This window comes from Seriola aureovittata, chromosome 11 (genome assembly GCF_021018895.1).
Source record: "Seriola aureovittata isolate HTS-2021-v1 ecotype China chromosome 11, ASM2101889v1, whole genome shotgun sequence".
Classification (NCBI taxonomy): Eukaryota; Metazoa; Chordata; class Actinopteri; order Carangiformes; family Carangidae; genus Seriola; species Seriola aureovittata.
The window spans coordinates 4,015,734-4,032,314 of NC_079374.1; the positions used below are offsets into that span (position 1 = coordinate 4,015,734).

Here is a 16,581-nt window from a genome sequence, read left to right on the forward strand (position 1 = left end):
CCAGTGACTTGCTTTTGCTTATTGAGAAACAGTGCTTTGTTTTTTTTTTTTTAACAAATAAATTAAACTATTTTTTAATTGTTCTCGTACTTTGATCGAATGCAATCAACAGGAATATTGATAAAATAAACAGATAGGTTCTCTTTCATGGCATTCGTTTCGTGTCTCACTGTGGGAGTGCCTCCTGCGTGACCTCATCGGAAGCACAAATAACATTACACCAGCCCTAATTGGCTGGCCGTAATGACGTCTATGTCAGGAGGGGATGGGACCCTCCTCCTATCTATTAGGCTGATATAGCATTAGAAGCCTCTTTGACAACTGTGCTGGTAGGTGCTTAGCTAACTGTCCACCGATTCAAGTGCACAACTTGGTCACCCGGCACTTTGTTCCCATTTGTACGGTTGCATCAAGTAGCAATACTTCAGCAGGACGTGTTCCACACAGAGTGCAGAACCCAGGTGGGTGTTCATGTTCCATTGACCACCAAAGGGAAACAAAGACAATGTTTACAGTGTTGTCACTCAAGCACTTCTCGCATGCATTCAGTAATGTGCCGAGGGCACTGTCAAAAAATATGCAGAAAAAATTTTTGAAAAACAATTCAATCATGTCTGCCATATCACAGTCTGTAGGGGATGACGCGCCTCAGCCAAAAGATGGTGCCAACACACCGGCTTTGAACCAGTGGCTGGTCAGCCCCCCGTCTCTGCTGCAGGGAGAGCCGGTCTGCCTGGAACCAGTCAAAATGGGTGCTAAGAACAATAATGAAGGGCTACAGGCTCCAATTCAAGACCACTCCCCCACAGTTCAAAGAAATAATATTCTCTCATGCTCAGGTCGAGTCTGTCAATATTCTCCTGGAGGACATTTCCACCTTGAAAAAGAAAGGAGCTATAAGAGTTGTTTCTCCTGAGGAGACCCGGTTTCTACTCGAGGTATTTCCTAGTCCCAAAGATGGGGTGAGCCATTCTGGATTTCTGTTCCCTAAATCGACATTTAAGAAAATGCAAATTCAGGACGTTGACACATGCTTCTCTGCTGTGGTTTGTACGAGCAGGCGACTGATTCACATGAATCGATCTGAGGGACGCTTATTTCCACATTCCCATTTATCCCCCCTCATCGGAAGTATCTGAGATTTGCTTTTCAGGAGATTGCTAATGAGTTTGTGGTACGGCCATCTGAGCATTTTGAGCCCAAGGGTGTTTGTGAAATGCACCGAGGCGGCAGTAGCTCTGCTTAGGGAGCAGGGTGTACGGGTGGCCACATACATCAACGAGGTCAATACGCGGAGGCTCTCACACAACACCTAGTGAACCTGGGTTTTCAGATAAATACCGAAAAGAGCAGGATGGAACCTACTCAGCATTGCTTTCATTGGGCTCATTCTGGACTCGCTCAAGGGCAAGGCATTTTTATACCCAGAATGGCTGGAAACCATGCAGGCGAATCTAGTGTTGTTTCACAGGGGCAACATGGTTACCCTCAAACAATGTCAGAGGTTGTTGGGTCTTATGGCCTCCTCTGTAGTAGCCATACCATAGTAGACACAAAATGAATACTATGAAAGAAAACTTAAGGTTATGAATATAACCCCGGTTCTCTGATTAGCTTGAGTGAGTGTCTCACCAGACCACCCTCCTTCCTACGGAAGCGAGGTAGAGGTTGGGTTTTACAACATTGGGTAGGAGATTAAAAGGGAAAAGTGCAACAATGTGGTAAAGTAAAAATGAGGTAGAACATTCTAAGATAATTAAAATAAAATAATCTATGAAATAAGAATCAGGAGAAAAACTTAATATAACAGTAGATTTAAGAATAAAGAAGTGAATTCAGACCCCAAGGAATCCCTGAAGAAGCACAACTACAAAACTGTGTCTTTATGAGGGATTTCAAAGAGGGTAAGGAGATCATAAGTCTAATCTCCTCAGGGAGGTTGCTCAAAGAAATTGGGGCCTCAACAGTAAAGGCCCGGTCACGCTTGGTCTTCAACTGAGATTGATGAACATCTTACAAAGCTTTGGTTGAAGAACTCAGGTTGTGGCTGGGCACAGTTGGTGTCATTACATCTGAAAAGTATTTAAGTGCAAGTCCAGAGCATGCCTTAAAGGTATAGTCTGTGTCTATGAGCGACTCAGTTGTCAGGTCTCTTCACCTGTGTGTCACCTAAAGACTGTAAGTAAATGTAAGTAGCAGTAGCTAACTATTTAGCTCGTTTAATACACTTCACTTTGTGACCTTCAGAGTTCCTGCTTTAGATTGTGACAAGTATCTACAGATGATCACTAATGTTAGTTAGTTTCTAACTTAAGCCTTATGTTACAATGTAGCTAACTAATATTAGCTAGTTCGTAACTTTAGCCTTATGTTACAGTTTAGCTAATTACTATTAGCTAGTTTCTAACATTAGCCTTAAGTTACAGTTCAGCTAACCAATGCAGGCTTGAGATCCTTGAACCACTGGTGTAAAGAGTGTTGTCTAGTGACAAGATGCGTCCAGTTACAACTGGTGGAAAAGTCAAGGGAAACCGTGAGCTGATGTGGGATCCATGCGATGGCCAGGGAGATGGAGGGAACTCGGATTCTGCAGCCGGAGGGGGAAGTCCTGAAGGTCAAGGATGTCGTACTTGTTCTCCAACTGAATGTTAAAATGAATAGGTGTACAGGAGGCCAGCCTCCCTCTCCTGCCATGAGCAATGACTAGAGAACAGTTTTCATGATGGTATGGTGTGGAGCTGACCAGGGTTTTAGTCTTTGCCCGAGGAAGAGGCATCAACACCAGGGTAGTGAGTGGCAACAGGCTCTGGAGGAGAGGCGACTCCAGCATCTTTAGCAGTACAGGGAGTAGTGGCATCAGCCACTCGAGCACAATATTATTTCAGTCTGTGCTGGGCAGGAAATGATGTTGACGCCAGAGTTGCAGGCACAGCAGCTGTAATCCTACATCAAGATGTGGATGGAGTGGAACATCAGCTGCTTCTCCCCAAAAGTTTCAAAAGCACCAGATAAAATATTAAACCATCAGAAAAGAAATCTTGCTGCCCCCTCAACACTGAAATACTATGTTGGCACCAGCCACTAGCTCTGTGATGGGCTTTATTCATGAAAGTTTTCACTACGAAAATAAGACAAGAACATGTTGGAAAATGTTTTAGAGGTCCTGAGTAGACCACCTCCATGTTTGTTTTAAATCTTTTTATTTGAACTTTGTTTTGATCATGTAGTTACAGTTAACTTAGTCTACAGCTATGATATGGCCAAAGTATGACGTAGTCAGCCGTCTGAATAGTTCAAATTTGAATGTGGGAGGGGAGGAAGGAAAGAGATAAATCAGATGTATGACAAAGAGCTTTACTCAGAGAGCTGTCAGAGCTCAGCAGCTTCTCCTTTCTCTGAATATGGAGGCCCTGGAGGAAGCTGAACTCTGCTTTTCCCAGCTCAACACCTCCTGCAGGAAGACGATGAACTCTCACTGGGTGGCCACGCTCCTTTTCAGTTTGCTGTGCTGCATCACTGTGGTCATTGTGGTTCTTAACCTGCTGGTCATCATCTCTATCTCCCACTTCAGGCAGAGATAGAATTTCTCTGCATGGCCTACAAAATGTTTATATTTAGGTTCCATCTATGCAACATAATGTCTCATTTAGGTTACTAACGAAAACATTTTTGATTTACAGGTTAGGTAGGTTAGGTAGGTTTAAAGTTAGATACATGAAGAAATGGTTTTGAGGCTATGGAATCATAGCTGTGATTGTGGTGCTTTAGAGATAGCCAGCAAAAATCAGACTGAAAAAAGGATTAGTAATGATTTGTCACATATCAAACTACTGCATGCTACCTTCTCCTTTATGATATCATTAAATACATAGAAATTATGTTTTCCTGTTTAGGCCTTTGATGAATGCATACTAGTTATTTAAAGCTTATTTACAACTGTAATGATGTTATTTATTTATTTTTGTTGTTAAAATACAGTTCATATATTTAGAATTGTAACTGTTAACTTCAGTTTGTATACAACTGCTATATTTAACAATGTGTTTGCGTTGATATTCTCTCATTTCAGGCAGCTCCACACCACCACCAACCTACTCCTCCTCTCTCTTGCTGTCTCAGACTTCCTTGTTGGTCTCCTGCAGATGCCATCTGAATTCCTCCTTTTCCGAGGCTGCTGGATCCTTGGTGACTTGATATGTGGTGTGAATTACTTTTTCGGTTACCTCATTGTCAGTGTTTCAGTAGGAAATATGGTCCTCATATCAATTGACCGCTATGTGGCAATTTGTGACCCCATGTTTTACAACACCAAAGTCACTCTGAGAAGAATTCAACTCTGCATTTGTCTGTGTTGGATATTTTCTGCTGTTCACAGCACTTGGATACTGAGGGATTTCCTCAAACAGCATCACCTGTATGACTCCTGTTATGGAGAATGTTTATTCATAAGTAATTTTGTTGAAGAAATTGTTGATCTTGTTGTGACCTTTTTAGGCCCCATTTTAATCATTATACTTCTGTATCTGAGAGTCTTTGTGGTGGCTGTGTCTCAGGCTCGTGCCATGCGCTCTCACATTGCAGCTGTCACACTTCAGCGATCAGAGAATGTGAAAGCTAAGAGATCTGAAATGAAAGCAGCCAGGACTCTTGGTGTTGTAGTAGTTGTGTTTCTTCTGTGCTCCTGTCCATATTATTGTGTTGCTATTGCAGCTGTGAACAACTCGATATGGGAGTCATCTGCCGCCATTGAGATTTGGCTGTTGTATTTCAACTCCTGTCTAAACCCTGTGATCTATGTGTTTTTCTATCCCTGGTTCAGAAAATCTATTAAACACATTATTACACTTCAGATACTGCAGCCTGGCTCCAGTGAGGCCAATTTAATGTAGAAAGAGACTGATCAAAATCCGCTGTTTGGGGGTTAACTTGTGAATGTTATTATCATGGCATGGTGTGTACCCAGTAACACCTAGACACCTATGGGGATACCTGCTAAATCTTATATCTGAATAGGAGCCAGATTTCAGGGTACAGTATGGAAATTGACTGAATTTCATGATTTCAATCACAATCACTCTGACCACTGACTTCCACTTATGTTACTAGGATATGATTACATGAGATAAAAGCTACGTGTGTCATGTTTTGTAGCTGCTAGTTCAGAGCACTGACACCCTCTTTTTCCAGTTCAAGGACCAGTGACTTGCTTTTGCTTATTGAGAAACAGTGCTTTGTTTTTTAAAATAAATAAATGAAACTTTCTCAATTGTTCTATTTCTTGTACTTTGATTGAATGCAATCAACAGGAATATTGATATTAGTGATATCCATATCAGGAGGGGGTGGGACCCTCCTCCTATATGTTAGGTTGACATAGCGTCTGTTGTCATTCAAAAACCTCTTCTCACTTCCCACAGAAGCCTCTTTGACAACTGTGCTGTTAAGTGCTTAGCTAAACTGTCCACCAATTCGAGTGCACAACTCGGTCACCGGGCGCTTCATTCCCATTTATATGCTTGCATCAAGTAGCAATACTTTCACTGTAGGAAATAGCAATATTTCCTGACACAAAAAGTAGCAAAACGAAGCGAGGTAGAGGTTGGGTTTTACAACATTGGGTAGGAGTTAAAGAGGGAAAAGTGCAACAATGTGGTACAGTAAAAATGAGGTAGAACATTATCAAACAATTAAAATAAAATAATCTATGAAATAAGAATCAGGAGAAAAACGTAATATAACAGTAGATTTAAGAAGTAAGAATTAATTCAGACCCCAAGGAATCTCTGAAGAAGCACACCTATAAAAATGTGTCTTTATGAGGGATTTCAAAGAGGGTAAGGAGATCATAAGTCTAATCTCCTCAGGAGGTTGTTCCAAGGAATTGGGGCCTCATCAGAAAAGGCCCAGTCACGCTTGGTCTTCAACTGAGATTGATGAACAGTTAACAAAGCTTTGGTTGAAGACCTCAGGTTGTGGCTGTAAGTAAAGACTGTAAATAAATGTAAGTAGCAGTAGCTAAGTATTTAGCTTGTTTAATACACTTCACTTTCTGACCTTCAGAGTTTCTGAAATAGATTGTGTCAAGTATAGAACGCTAATGTTAGTTGATTTCTAACTTAACCCTTAAGTTACAGTTTAGCTAGCTAATATTAGCTAGTTTGTAACTTTAACCTTAAGTTACAGTTTAGCTAACTAATATTAGATAGTTTCTAACTTTAGCTTCAAGTTACAGTTTAGCTAACTAATATTAGTTAGTTCGTAACTTTAGCATTAAGTTACAATGTACCTAATTAATATTAGCTAGTTTCTAACTTGAGCCATAAGTTACAGTTTAACCAACTAATACTAGGTAGTTTCTAACGTGAGCCTTAAAGGTGCACTATGCATTCCTGCATGGTTTCAGCGCGTGCAGATAAGGGGGGGCGGGGGGGGGGGGCAGTGAGCAGAGTTGATAGAGTAGCGTGAGTATCTGAGAGTAGATAGCTGAACGGCGCTGTGAACTAGGTCTAAAGACTCAACGATATATTTTGGGAAATGGCTGAGGCACGGACACGACCAAAGAAAAGACGTTTGGATGAATATATGGCGAGGAGGAGAGAAATGGAGAAGGAGCGAACAAAGACCCGCATTTATATTGGGGATCGATTCAAAGGTGGCAAGAACTCCGCCGGCAGAAGGGCTTCCGGTCCGATGCAAAAATGGGGGGGGGGGGGCGAGCTTGCTCTGTTTTGTTTCGTATTTACTTCGAACGTCAACAGAAGTGACGTCATGCAGGAATGCATAGTGCACCCTTAAGTTACAGTTTAGGTAAATATAGCAGGCTGGAGATCCTCGTAGCGCTCGTTTTTGTCTTTGCCCCAAGCCGTGTCCAAGTGACGCGAGGGACGATGACCAGGGAAGAGACATCAGCACCAGGGCAGTGAGTGGCAACAGGCTCTGGAAGAGAGGCAACTCGAATATCTTTAGCAGCATGTATGTGGATGGAGTGGAACATCAGCTACTTCTCCCCCAAAGTTTCAAAAGCATCAGACAAAATATTAAACCATCAGGAAAGAAATCTTGCTTTTGCCACTGCAACACTGAAACACTATGTTGGCACCAGCCACTCACCATGTACGATTTATTGATGAAGGTTTTTAATATGAAAATCAGACAAGGAGATATTGGATAGTGTTTTTGCAATCCTGATTAGACGACCTCCATGCTTGATTTAAATCTTTTTATTTGACCTTTGTTTGATGAGGTCTACAGGTAGTTAGATACAGCCAAAGTATAACATAGTCAGCCTTCTGAATAATTAAAATATTAATACTGGAGGGGAAGAAGGAGAGAGATGAATCAGATGTATGACAAAGAGCTTTACTCAGAGAGCTGTCAGAGCTCAGCAGCTTCTCCTCTCTCTCTGAATATGGAGTCCCTGGAAGAAGCTGAACTCTGCTTTCCCCAGCTCAACAACTCCTGCAGGAAGACGATGAACTATCATGGAGGGGCCACTCTCATTCTCAGTCTGCTGTGCTGCATCACTCTGCTCACTGTGGTTCTGAACCTGCTGGTCATCATCTCTATCTCCCACTTCAGGTAGAGATACCAACTTCTCTGCATGGCCTACAAAATGTTTATATTTTGGTTCCATCTATGCAACATAATGTCTCATTTAGGTTACTAATGAAAACATTTTTGATTTACAGGTTAGAGTAAGAAATGACTTTGAGAAAGGCAACTTTGATTAACTAACTGTGATTGTGGTGCTTTTGATATAGCCAGCAGAAGTGAGACTAAAAAGGATTAGTAATGATTTGTCACATATCAAACTACTGCATGATGATGAGATGATATCAATAATACATAGAAATATTGTTTTCCTGTTTAGGCTTTATTTGAAAATGCTTTTACAGTTGTGATGCTGTGATGTATTTATTGATGTTGTTACAATACAGTTCATACATTTAGAATTGTAACTATTAACTTCACTTATTTATAAAACTGCTATATCTAACAGTGTGTTTGTGTTGAATATTCTCTCATTTCAGGCAGCTCCACACCACCACCAACCTCTTCCTCCTCTCTCTGGCTGTCGCAGACTTCCTTGTGGGCTTCCTGCAGATGCCAGCTGAAATCCTTGTCTTCCAAGGCTGCTGGATCCTTGGTGACATTATGTGTGGTGTGATTTTTTTTAAGTTACCTCATTGTCAGTGTTTCAGTAGGAAATATGGTGCTCATATCAATTGACCGCTATATGGCAATTTGTGACCCCATGTTTTACAACACCAAAGTCACTCTGAGAAGAATTCAATAATGTGTTTGTCTGTGTTGGATATTTTCTGCTGTTCACAGCAGTTGGATACTGAGGGATTTCCTCTCAAAGCCGCACCTGTATAACTTCTGTTATGGAGAATGTTTTTTCATAAGTAATTATGCTGAAGAAATTGTTGATCTTGTTGTGACCTTTTTAGGCCCCATTTTAATCATTACACTTCTGTATATGAGAGTATTTGTGGTGGCTGTGTCTCAGGCTCGTGCCATGCGCTCTCACATTACAGCTGTCACACTTCAGCGTTCACAGACTGTGAAAGCTAAGAAATCTGAGATGAAAGCAGCCAGGACTCTTGGTGTCGTAGTAGTTGTCTTTATTCTGTGCTCCTGTCCATATTATTGTGTTGCTATAGCAGCCGTGAGTAATTCGATCGATGCATCATCTACAGCCATTGACATTTGGCTGTTGTATTTCAACTCCTGTCTAAACCCTGTGATCTATGTTTTTTTCTACCCCTGGTTCAGAAAATCTATTAAACACATTATTACACTTCAGATTCTGCAGCCTGGCTCCAGTGAGGCCAATTTAATGTAGAAAGAGACTGTGATGGATTGACTGATACATTTATTAATACTGTCTAATACACTGAATCTACACAGCACAAAGTCTGGAAAATAACTAAAACCATGGACAAGATGACTGTACAAATGAATGTATAAAACTTGTGAATTTTATTTTCATGGTAACAGGTGCACTTGCATCATGACTTACTTTTGCTGATTGAGAAAGTGCTTTGTTCTTTTGAATAAATTAATCTAAATTTTTGTTTTGAATTGGTTTTTTTGTATATTAATCAAATCAACATAAGTATTGATACATTTCAGGACTCATAAGAATTATGAATATGAGAGGCTGTATCAATAAAATCCTTGTTACCCATTTCAGTCCTAAAATATGGGGATACTTGTGGAGCTATATTTTAACCAGTTACACCACCTGTACCAAAATATCTTTACATGAATATAAAGAAGGAGAACAGCATTTGATGTCAGAGTTTATTGATACAAAATAAATATTTTACAACATGTTATGTTTGCTACAGCCCCACAATCTGTCTGATGTCCCCTAGGTTTCAAGGTGAATGAAAATGATCTAATGTTATTGGTCATTAATCACCACCTATTGATTCTGCCTTCCTTCCACTAAACCCTCAGCATAATAAACATGTGAACAGTTGTACATAGTATTTAGAAATGTGACTGGATGTTAATAGTTTTCTGACTGGTCATCAGCTAGTATATGAATGAGCCACTGATGATGGAGCATGACTAAAACACTGGCACCTCTCAGAGCTGTGAACTCAGCCCACTCCTGTTCACACTGCTACTAAAAATTTTCAGACCCCTTCACTTTTTGAACACTTCTTTGTATTGTAGATAGAATTTTAAATGGATTTCATTTAAAAAAAAATCTTTTTGAAAATTTATTAAATTTAGCCGCTCCTACACCAGTGCACACTGGGTCAGCTGCAGGGTTGTCAGCTAGAGCCACCGTTCACTGATGTTTCACCCCCTGCCCAGTACATCTCCTAGTAAACGCTGTTTACAGGTAACTCAGTTTGGGAGTTGTGAACTGTTTGATATTACAAACCTAATTTGATCTTGTTGTTTAAGACTGAGTGACAAAAGGTCGGGCAACACAAGGATACTAGACTATAGCACAATAGGTGTGGCATAGATAGATAGATAGATAGATAGATAGATAGATAGATAGATAGATAGATAGATAGATATGGCCAGAGTATGACATACTCATGTGGGAGGGGAGGAAGGAAAGAGATAAATCAGCTGTATGACAAAAAGCTTTACTCAGAGAGCTGTCAGAGCTCAGCAGCTTCTCCTTTCTCTCTGAATATGGAGTCCCTGGAAGAAGATGAACTCTGCTTTTCCCAACTCAACAACTCCTGCAGGAAGACGATGCATTCTCACTCTGAGGCCATGTTCATTTACAGTCTGCTGTCCTTCATCACTCTGCTCACTGTGGTTCTGAACCTGCTGGTCATCATCTCTATCTCCCACTTCAGGCAGAGATAATATTTCTCTGCATGGCTTACAAAATGTCTGTTTTTTGGTTGCAGCTATGAAACATAATGTCTCTTTTAGGTTATTTAGGTAACAGTGTTTTCATTGTTGATATTCTCTCATTTCAGGCAGCTCCACACCACCACCAACCTCCTCCTGCTCTCTCTGGCTGTCACAGACTTCCTTGTTGGCCTCCTGCAGATGCCAGCTGAAATCCTCCTCTTCCGAGGCTGTTGGATCCTTGGTGACTTTATATGTGCTGTGAATCACTTTTTAGGTTACCTCATTGTCAGTGTTTCAGTAGGAAGCATGGTGCTCATATCAATTGACCGCTATATGGCAATTTGTGACCCCATGTTTTACAACACCAAAGTCACTCTGAGAAGAGTTCAATACTGTGTTTGTCTGTTGTGGATATTTTCTGCTGTTCACAGCACTTGGATACTGAGGGATTTCTTAAAACAACCAGAGAAGTATAAAATCTGTCATGGAGAATGTGTAGTCATAAATTCTGATGCTGAAGGAATTGTTGATCTTGTTGTGACCTTTTTAGGCCCCATTTTGGTCATTATACTTCTGTATATGAGAGTATTTTTAGTGGCTTTGTCTCAGGCTCGTGCCATGCGCTCTCACATTACAGCTGTCAAACTTCAGCGTTCAGAGACTGAAAAAAGTAAGAGATCTGAAAGGAAAGCAGCCAGGACTCTCGGTGTCGTTATAGCTGTGTTTATTCTGTGCTCCTGTCCATATTATTCTTTTGCTGTTGCAGCTGACAGCACCTTGGTAGGGGCATCATCAGCATCCATTGAGATTTGGCTGTTGTATTTCAACTCCTCTCTAAACCCTGTGATCTATGTTTTTTTCTACCCCTGGTTCAGAAAAGCTATTAAACACATTATTACACTTCAGATACTGCAGCCTGGCTCCAGTGAGGCCAGTTTAATGTAGAAAGTGATGGACTGATTGAAACCATTTATTTTTTAGTGAAGGGGAAATTATTCTCATGTTTTCTTTAATACACTGAATCTACATTTCTCAACATCTGGAAAATTGAAGAAATTAGCCAAAACTTCCATATTATGAGCGAAAATGAATTTACATATAAATTTTTCTCATCCAGACAACCTGAAGCTTTCATTCTTTCTTTGTTTGTGACTGCATATCTGTGTGATCTGACTAAAGTGATTCTTTTTGAATGATGGAAGTAAGAAAGTCAATTACATTAGATAATTGCTGGTAAAACAGTTATTCTCATGATTCTCAGATCTATGTCCTATCATGATGCAAGCTAAAACTCAGTTCTGAATGGGAACCAGTTTTTAGGATACAGTAAGGAAAATTGCTTTATTTAATAATCTCAAACTCAGTCATTTTCACTATTATACACTTATGATACTTGGATATCATTAATAGTAGTTACTAGGCGTAACTCCAGTTCTTTGAGTACATGACTCTAACAGACTTCGCTGTTGGTTAACCCAAGTGAGGCTCCACCTCAGCACCCTGAGACAGATCGTTGCATGCACCCAATCAGGGGCTAGCAACCGCCCACTATGGTACCCTATAAAACCCCCACACATACACTACTCATCTCCCATTTGAACTCAGCAAGGATTACCAAAACGGGGACCAGCTGGGTCTGCAGTTAGAGGATTATGCACATACACATAGAACTGGAGTAACATCCAGTAAGGACTAGTTCAGTTTCGTACATGCTTCACCCTCCAATGGGCTTCACTATTGGTTAATATCGAAGGCGAAGGCCCTTAGGGATTGATGTACAGTAGTCCCAGCAGGACCCCAGCCCTAACCCCTAAAGGCCAGCAACTGACTCTGAGAGAGATAAAACAAGCCTAGTCTTACAGATTGGGCACCACCAACCTAAAGGTCCCAACCCTCCCACCCTCTGATACAATCCACATATGCATCTCCTGAAATAGTGCCCCTACACCCCTTTGTCATCATGGTTACAATAATAAACACATGGTTAAGCATACAGAAAAGTCATGAGTTAGTTAGATTCAGGCAAAAAAAATACTTTGTTAGGTTTAGGAAAAGATCATGGTTTGAGTTAAAATAAGTAATTTCTTAAAGAGGTACTACTATGGCCATTTTCAGTGTTCATCATTTCATTCTTGTTGTCGACCAAAATAGATTTACATGCTTTAATGTTCTGAAAAGACATTATTTTTCTTCTTCTGTACATGTTATACTGTACTCTATTCAACCTCCGTCTGAAACACACTGTTAGAGCTCAGGGCTCTTAAAGGCCACCCTCCCCTCTCTGAAGCAATCTGAATTAATTAAACTTTAGTGCGCAAAGTTACTGAAAAATGAACTGAGCGTTTAAACTGTGGATAATTTATTTGAACTAACGAGGTACACCATGTCAATACTGACAGACAGTAAAAGCATTTATATCTTTGCTATGCTGCTTCTTACTAATGTGATCAGGTCGTGGTAATGAGGTTAAACATCAAGATCCACAATGACAATGCAGAGTGACAGGCTGAGTCCCATGTTTTTCAACATTAAGAATTAACTACAGAATTAACCATTGCAAAAATGAAGCATATAATTGTGCACAGTTTCTGAAGCAGTTCTCCTTGAAGTACCGGGCTCAGAGTGTAATGTTTAGAGCAGTGGAGGGAGCTGTGGAAAAATGAAGAAGATTTCTCCATGCAATTGAGAACATGGTGTCTTTTCAGCATCACTACAAAACTAAAGTCTTTATTATGAGTAGTTATGTGCTATGCCTTGTGTGGGGACATACCAAGCTTGCAGGTAGGCAGCACCAAGAGACGTATTGACTAATGTCTGGACCCCCAAAAAGGCGTTTCATACAAAGGAGAAAATTGGATTTTGCCCAAACAGTTAATCCCTTTGGTGTAAACTTTGATCCTTGTGACTCTGTAGACCATTTACATGCACAAAAAGCTATAGAACGTGCTATAAGGGAGGGGAAACTCTGGAAAGCATAATAGGTTCCCTTTAAGGTTAGCAGTTAAGGTTCTTGACTCATCATGAATAACTGAAACAATGACACTTGGTTTCATGTGAGAATGAATGACACTAATGGAGCCGTAAAAGACACTAATGGAGTCAGTAAAGCCAACTAGGATTTGAACCAGTAGTCCCTGTTGGCTAGTCCACCTGTGCACTGGTCTTATATTTTTCTTTGTCTACTGTGATTATAATTTGTCAATGAATTTGGTGAGACCCAAACCTCTCCAAGCTGTCTGTTTGGTAATTTGACATAAAGGCTGTAGTCCAGCATGCAAGGGTTGAGGCATACATCCAAGAAAACCTTGGTAGTGTCTTCAGGACATGTGTCTAATTGTCCTTGAGTGAATAGAATTAACTGCCTAAATCCAGGTGCGCAAAGCTTGCAGAGACTAACTTAAGAAGACTCTAAGCTGTAATTGCTGCCAAAAGGGCTTCTACAAGCTTCTGAATTAAGGGTCTGATTACTTTGCAATGCCAAAATGCATGGCAAAGCACAAGAGGTGGCAGTGGTGCTCCCTCTACAGGCAGTATGATCTTTTCAAAGCAGCTGTCCTGCCTAAGGCTTGTAGTGCAAAAGTTCAGAGTACATAAAAATTCCCAAAGCAATGTGTAGTTTTCTGGGAAAAGGGAAGACTATTTGCCCCTTCTACACTGAAGCTCTGTAATGGTGCCAGCCAGTTCCATGTGGCTGATAATGATAATGTAAACTTAGTCAGATCTTATTGTTAAGGCTGATCGACACCAGTTTGATTGACACAACTAGATTATAGTACAATAGGTGTAGCATAGCTGGATAGATAGATAGATAGATAGATAGATAGATAGATACGGCCAGAGTATGACATACTCATGTGGGAGGGGAGGAAGGAAAGAGATAAATCAGCTGTATCACAAAGAGCTTTACTCAGAGAGCTGTCAGAGCTCAGCAGCTTCTCCTCTCTCTGAATATGGAGGCCCTGGAAGAAGCTGAACTCTGCTTTCCCCAGCTCAACAACTCCTGCAGGAAGATGATGCATTCTCACTTGGAGGCCATGCTCATTTACAGTCTGCTGTCCTTCATCACTGTGCTCACTGTGGTTCTGAACCTGCTGGTCATCATCTCTATCTCCCACTTCAGGCAGAGATAATATTTCTCTGCATGGCCTACAAAATGTTTATATTTTTGGTTCCAACTATGCACCATAATGTCACATTTAGGTTTCTAATGAAAATTTAAAATGATTTTTAATTTATCCTTGTCATGTCATATGCTACTGCACTGCTATCTGCTTGGAACTAATCTGTCATATTGTTCTGCATTTAACCATGTTAAAGAGCAATTCACACTGCTAGTATTATAACTGCTAATAACACTTATTTCTACAACTTCTATATATAACAATGTCTTAAGTGTTGATATTCTCTCATTTCAGGCAGCTCCACACCACCACCAACCTCCTCCTCCTCTCCCTGGCTGTTGCAGACTTCCTTATGGGACTCTTGCAGATGCCAGTTTTACTTCTCCACATCCAAGGCTGCTGGATCCTGGGTGACCTTATGTGTGCTGTGCATTACTTTTTAGGATTTCTCATTGTCAGTGTTTCAGTAGGAAGCATGGTCCTCATATCAATTGACCGCTATATTGCTATTTGTGACCCCATGTTTTATTCCACCAAAGTCACTCTGAGAAGAGTTCAATACTGTGTTTATCTTTGTTGGGTATTTTCTGTTGTGCACAGCAGTTGGATACTGAGGGATTTCTTAAAACAACCAAATAGGTATAACTCCTGTTATGGAGAGTGTGTAGTTGCTGTTAGTTATATTGAAGGAGCTGTTGATCTTGTTGTGACCTTTTTAGGCCCCATATTAATCATTACACTTCTGTATATTAGAGTATTTGTGGTGGCTGTGTCTCAGGCTCGTGCCATGCGTTCTCACATTGCAGCTGTCACACTTCAGCGTTCACAGACTGTGAAAGCTAAGAAATCTGAGATCAAAGCAGCCAGGACTCTTGGTGTCGTTATAGCTATGTTTCTTCTGTGCAACAGTCCATATTATTGTTTTGCTGTTGCAACTGAAAGCAACATGGTAGGGGCAAGATCTTCAGCCATAGAGCTTTGGCTGGTGTATTTCAACTCCTGTCTAAACCCAGTGATCTATGTTTTTTTCTACCCCTGGTTTAGAAAAGCTATTAAACACATTGTTACACTTCAGATACTGCAGCCTGGCTCCCATGAGGTCAATTTAATGTAGAAAGAGAGGGAAATTATTCATATGTTGTCTTCAATACACTGAATTTATATATGGTACAAAATTACTTTATGTTGATCAAATACAAAATTTCACGTAATTTTGTCTCTATCAGACAACCGTATGCCTCTATTCTTGTTTGGTTTTGACTGCACATATTCTTTGTGATCTGATCACAGTTATTCTAATTGGGTGACTGAAGCCAGAGTCTTGTCTTTGCAAAAATAATGCAGTTGTTGCTGGAAACCTTGTTGATTTTATTTTTATGGCAACACAAAGACCTGTATGTCCACTAAAACCCAGTTTTGTACCAGTTGTATCACAACACATAGGTAACTATTTTATATGACAACAGAATTTGATGTTAGAGTTTATGGTTGATGCAAAAATCTATGTCTTGGTAAAATTAAGTTTGTTACAGGACAACAGTCCCATAATCTGTGTAATATGTGACCTGGGTTACATGGAGAATGAAAAAGATAATAAGAAGAATAATCTATATATAAAACATTTCTAAACAAGGTTACAAGGTTCTGCACAAATAAAAGCAATAATGAACATCACACATTTACAATATGAAGAATATAAGATACAGCCCAAAAGGGATTTACCAGCTAACCTGAGATCTTCAGGTAAACTATTCCATTACCTCGGGCCTGTGACTGCATGACTACTGAGGATCTCAGATTACGAGTAAAAAACACGAGGTCAAAAGGTCATATAAAATGGAGAAAAAGACCAAGAAGGGCTTTTTATGTTGTTAAAATTTTGAAAAGAATACTTTAATTTTTGCAATACTTCTAATTCAAAGAAAGCAAGTGTAACCGAGCAGAAACTTCATTCAGACCAGATAAGGTTGCAAATAAAGATAATTGTGCGTTGCTGCATATGATGTGTTAATTTATTTCATTCACATCTTAATACAAAATTCTTAGAACCAATAGGAAATCATACAAATGAAAATCAACAAAGACCGGACACATGTACAGAATTATAAAAGCTTGTGATAAG

General features: G+C 40.1%; 3 protein-coding genes and 1 pseudogene across 3 annotated transcripts; all 4 read left to right on the forward strand.

The window, feature by feature from the left end:
• The first annotated feature begins 3,401 nt into the window (after positions 1 to 3,401).
• Positions 3,402 to 4,889, forward strand: LOC130178082 (trace amine-associated receptor 13c-like). Its single transcript, XM_056390188.1, has 2 exons — positions 3,402 to 3,571; positions 4,070 to 4,889. Exons 1-2 carry the CDS (start codon positions 3,402 to 3,404, stop codon positions 4,887 to 4,889), a joined length of 990 nt encoding a protein of 329 aa, XP_056246163.1.
• A 2,519-nt stretch (positions 4,890 to 7,408) lies between these two features.
• Positions 7,409 to 8,848, forward strand: LOC130178028 (trace amine-associated receptor 13c-like; annotated as a pseudogene).
• Positions 8,849 to 10,167: 1,319 nt separating this feature from the next.
• On the forward strand, positions 10,168 to 11,283 carry LOC130177640 (trace amine-associated receptor 13c-like). The gene is made up of 2 exons (XM_056389534.1): positions 10,168 to 10,337; positions 10,464 to 11,283. The coding sequence occupies exons 1-2, from the start codon at positions 10,168 to 10,170 to the stop codon at positions 11,281 to 11,283; spliced, it is 990 nt and encodes a 329-aa protein (XP_056245509.1).
• Positions 11,284 to 14,288: 3,005 nt separating this feature from the next.
• On the forward strand, positions 14,289 to 15,679 carry LOC130177834 (trace amine-associated receptor 13c-like). The gene is made up of 2 exons (XM_056389811.1): positions 14,289 to 14,458; positions 14,754 to 15,679. The coding sequence occupies exons 1-2, from the start codon at positions 14,289 to 14,291 to the stop codon at positions 15,571 to 15,573; spliced, it is 990 nt and encodes a 329-aa protein (XP_056245786.1). The 3' UTR covers positions 15,574 to 15,679.
• The last annotated feature ends 902 nt before the right edge of the window (positions 15,680 to 16,581 follow it).

Bases quoted from the DNA above. Each gene is read 5' to 3' on its own strand.
- LOC130178082 (XM_056390188.1), top strand. From the start codon at position 3,402: ATGGAGGCCCTGGAGGAAGCTGAACTCTGCTTTTCCCAGCTCAACACC. The intron at 3,572-4,069 runs GCAGAGATAGAA...CTCTCATTTCAG, and splicing joins ATCTCTATCTCCCACTTCAG to GCAGCTCCACACCACCACCA.
- LOC130177640 (XM_056389534.1), top strand. From the start codon at position 10,168: ATGGAGTCCCTGGAAGAAGATGAACTCTGCTTTTCCCAACTCAACAAC. The intron at 10,338-10,463 runs GCAGAGATAATA...CTCTCATTTCAG, and splicing joins ATCTCTATCTCCCACTTCAG to GCAGCTCCACACCACCACCA.
- LOC130177834 (XM_056389811.1), top strand. From the start codon at position 14,289: ATGGAGGCCCTGGAAGAAGCTGAACTCTGCTTTCCCCAGCTCAACAAC. The intron at 14,459-14,753 runs GCAGAGATAATA...CTCTCATTTCAG, and splicing joins ATCTCTATCTCCCACTTCAG to GCAGCTCCACACCACCACCA.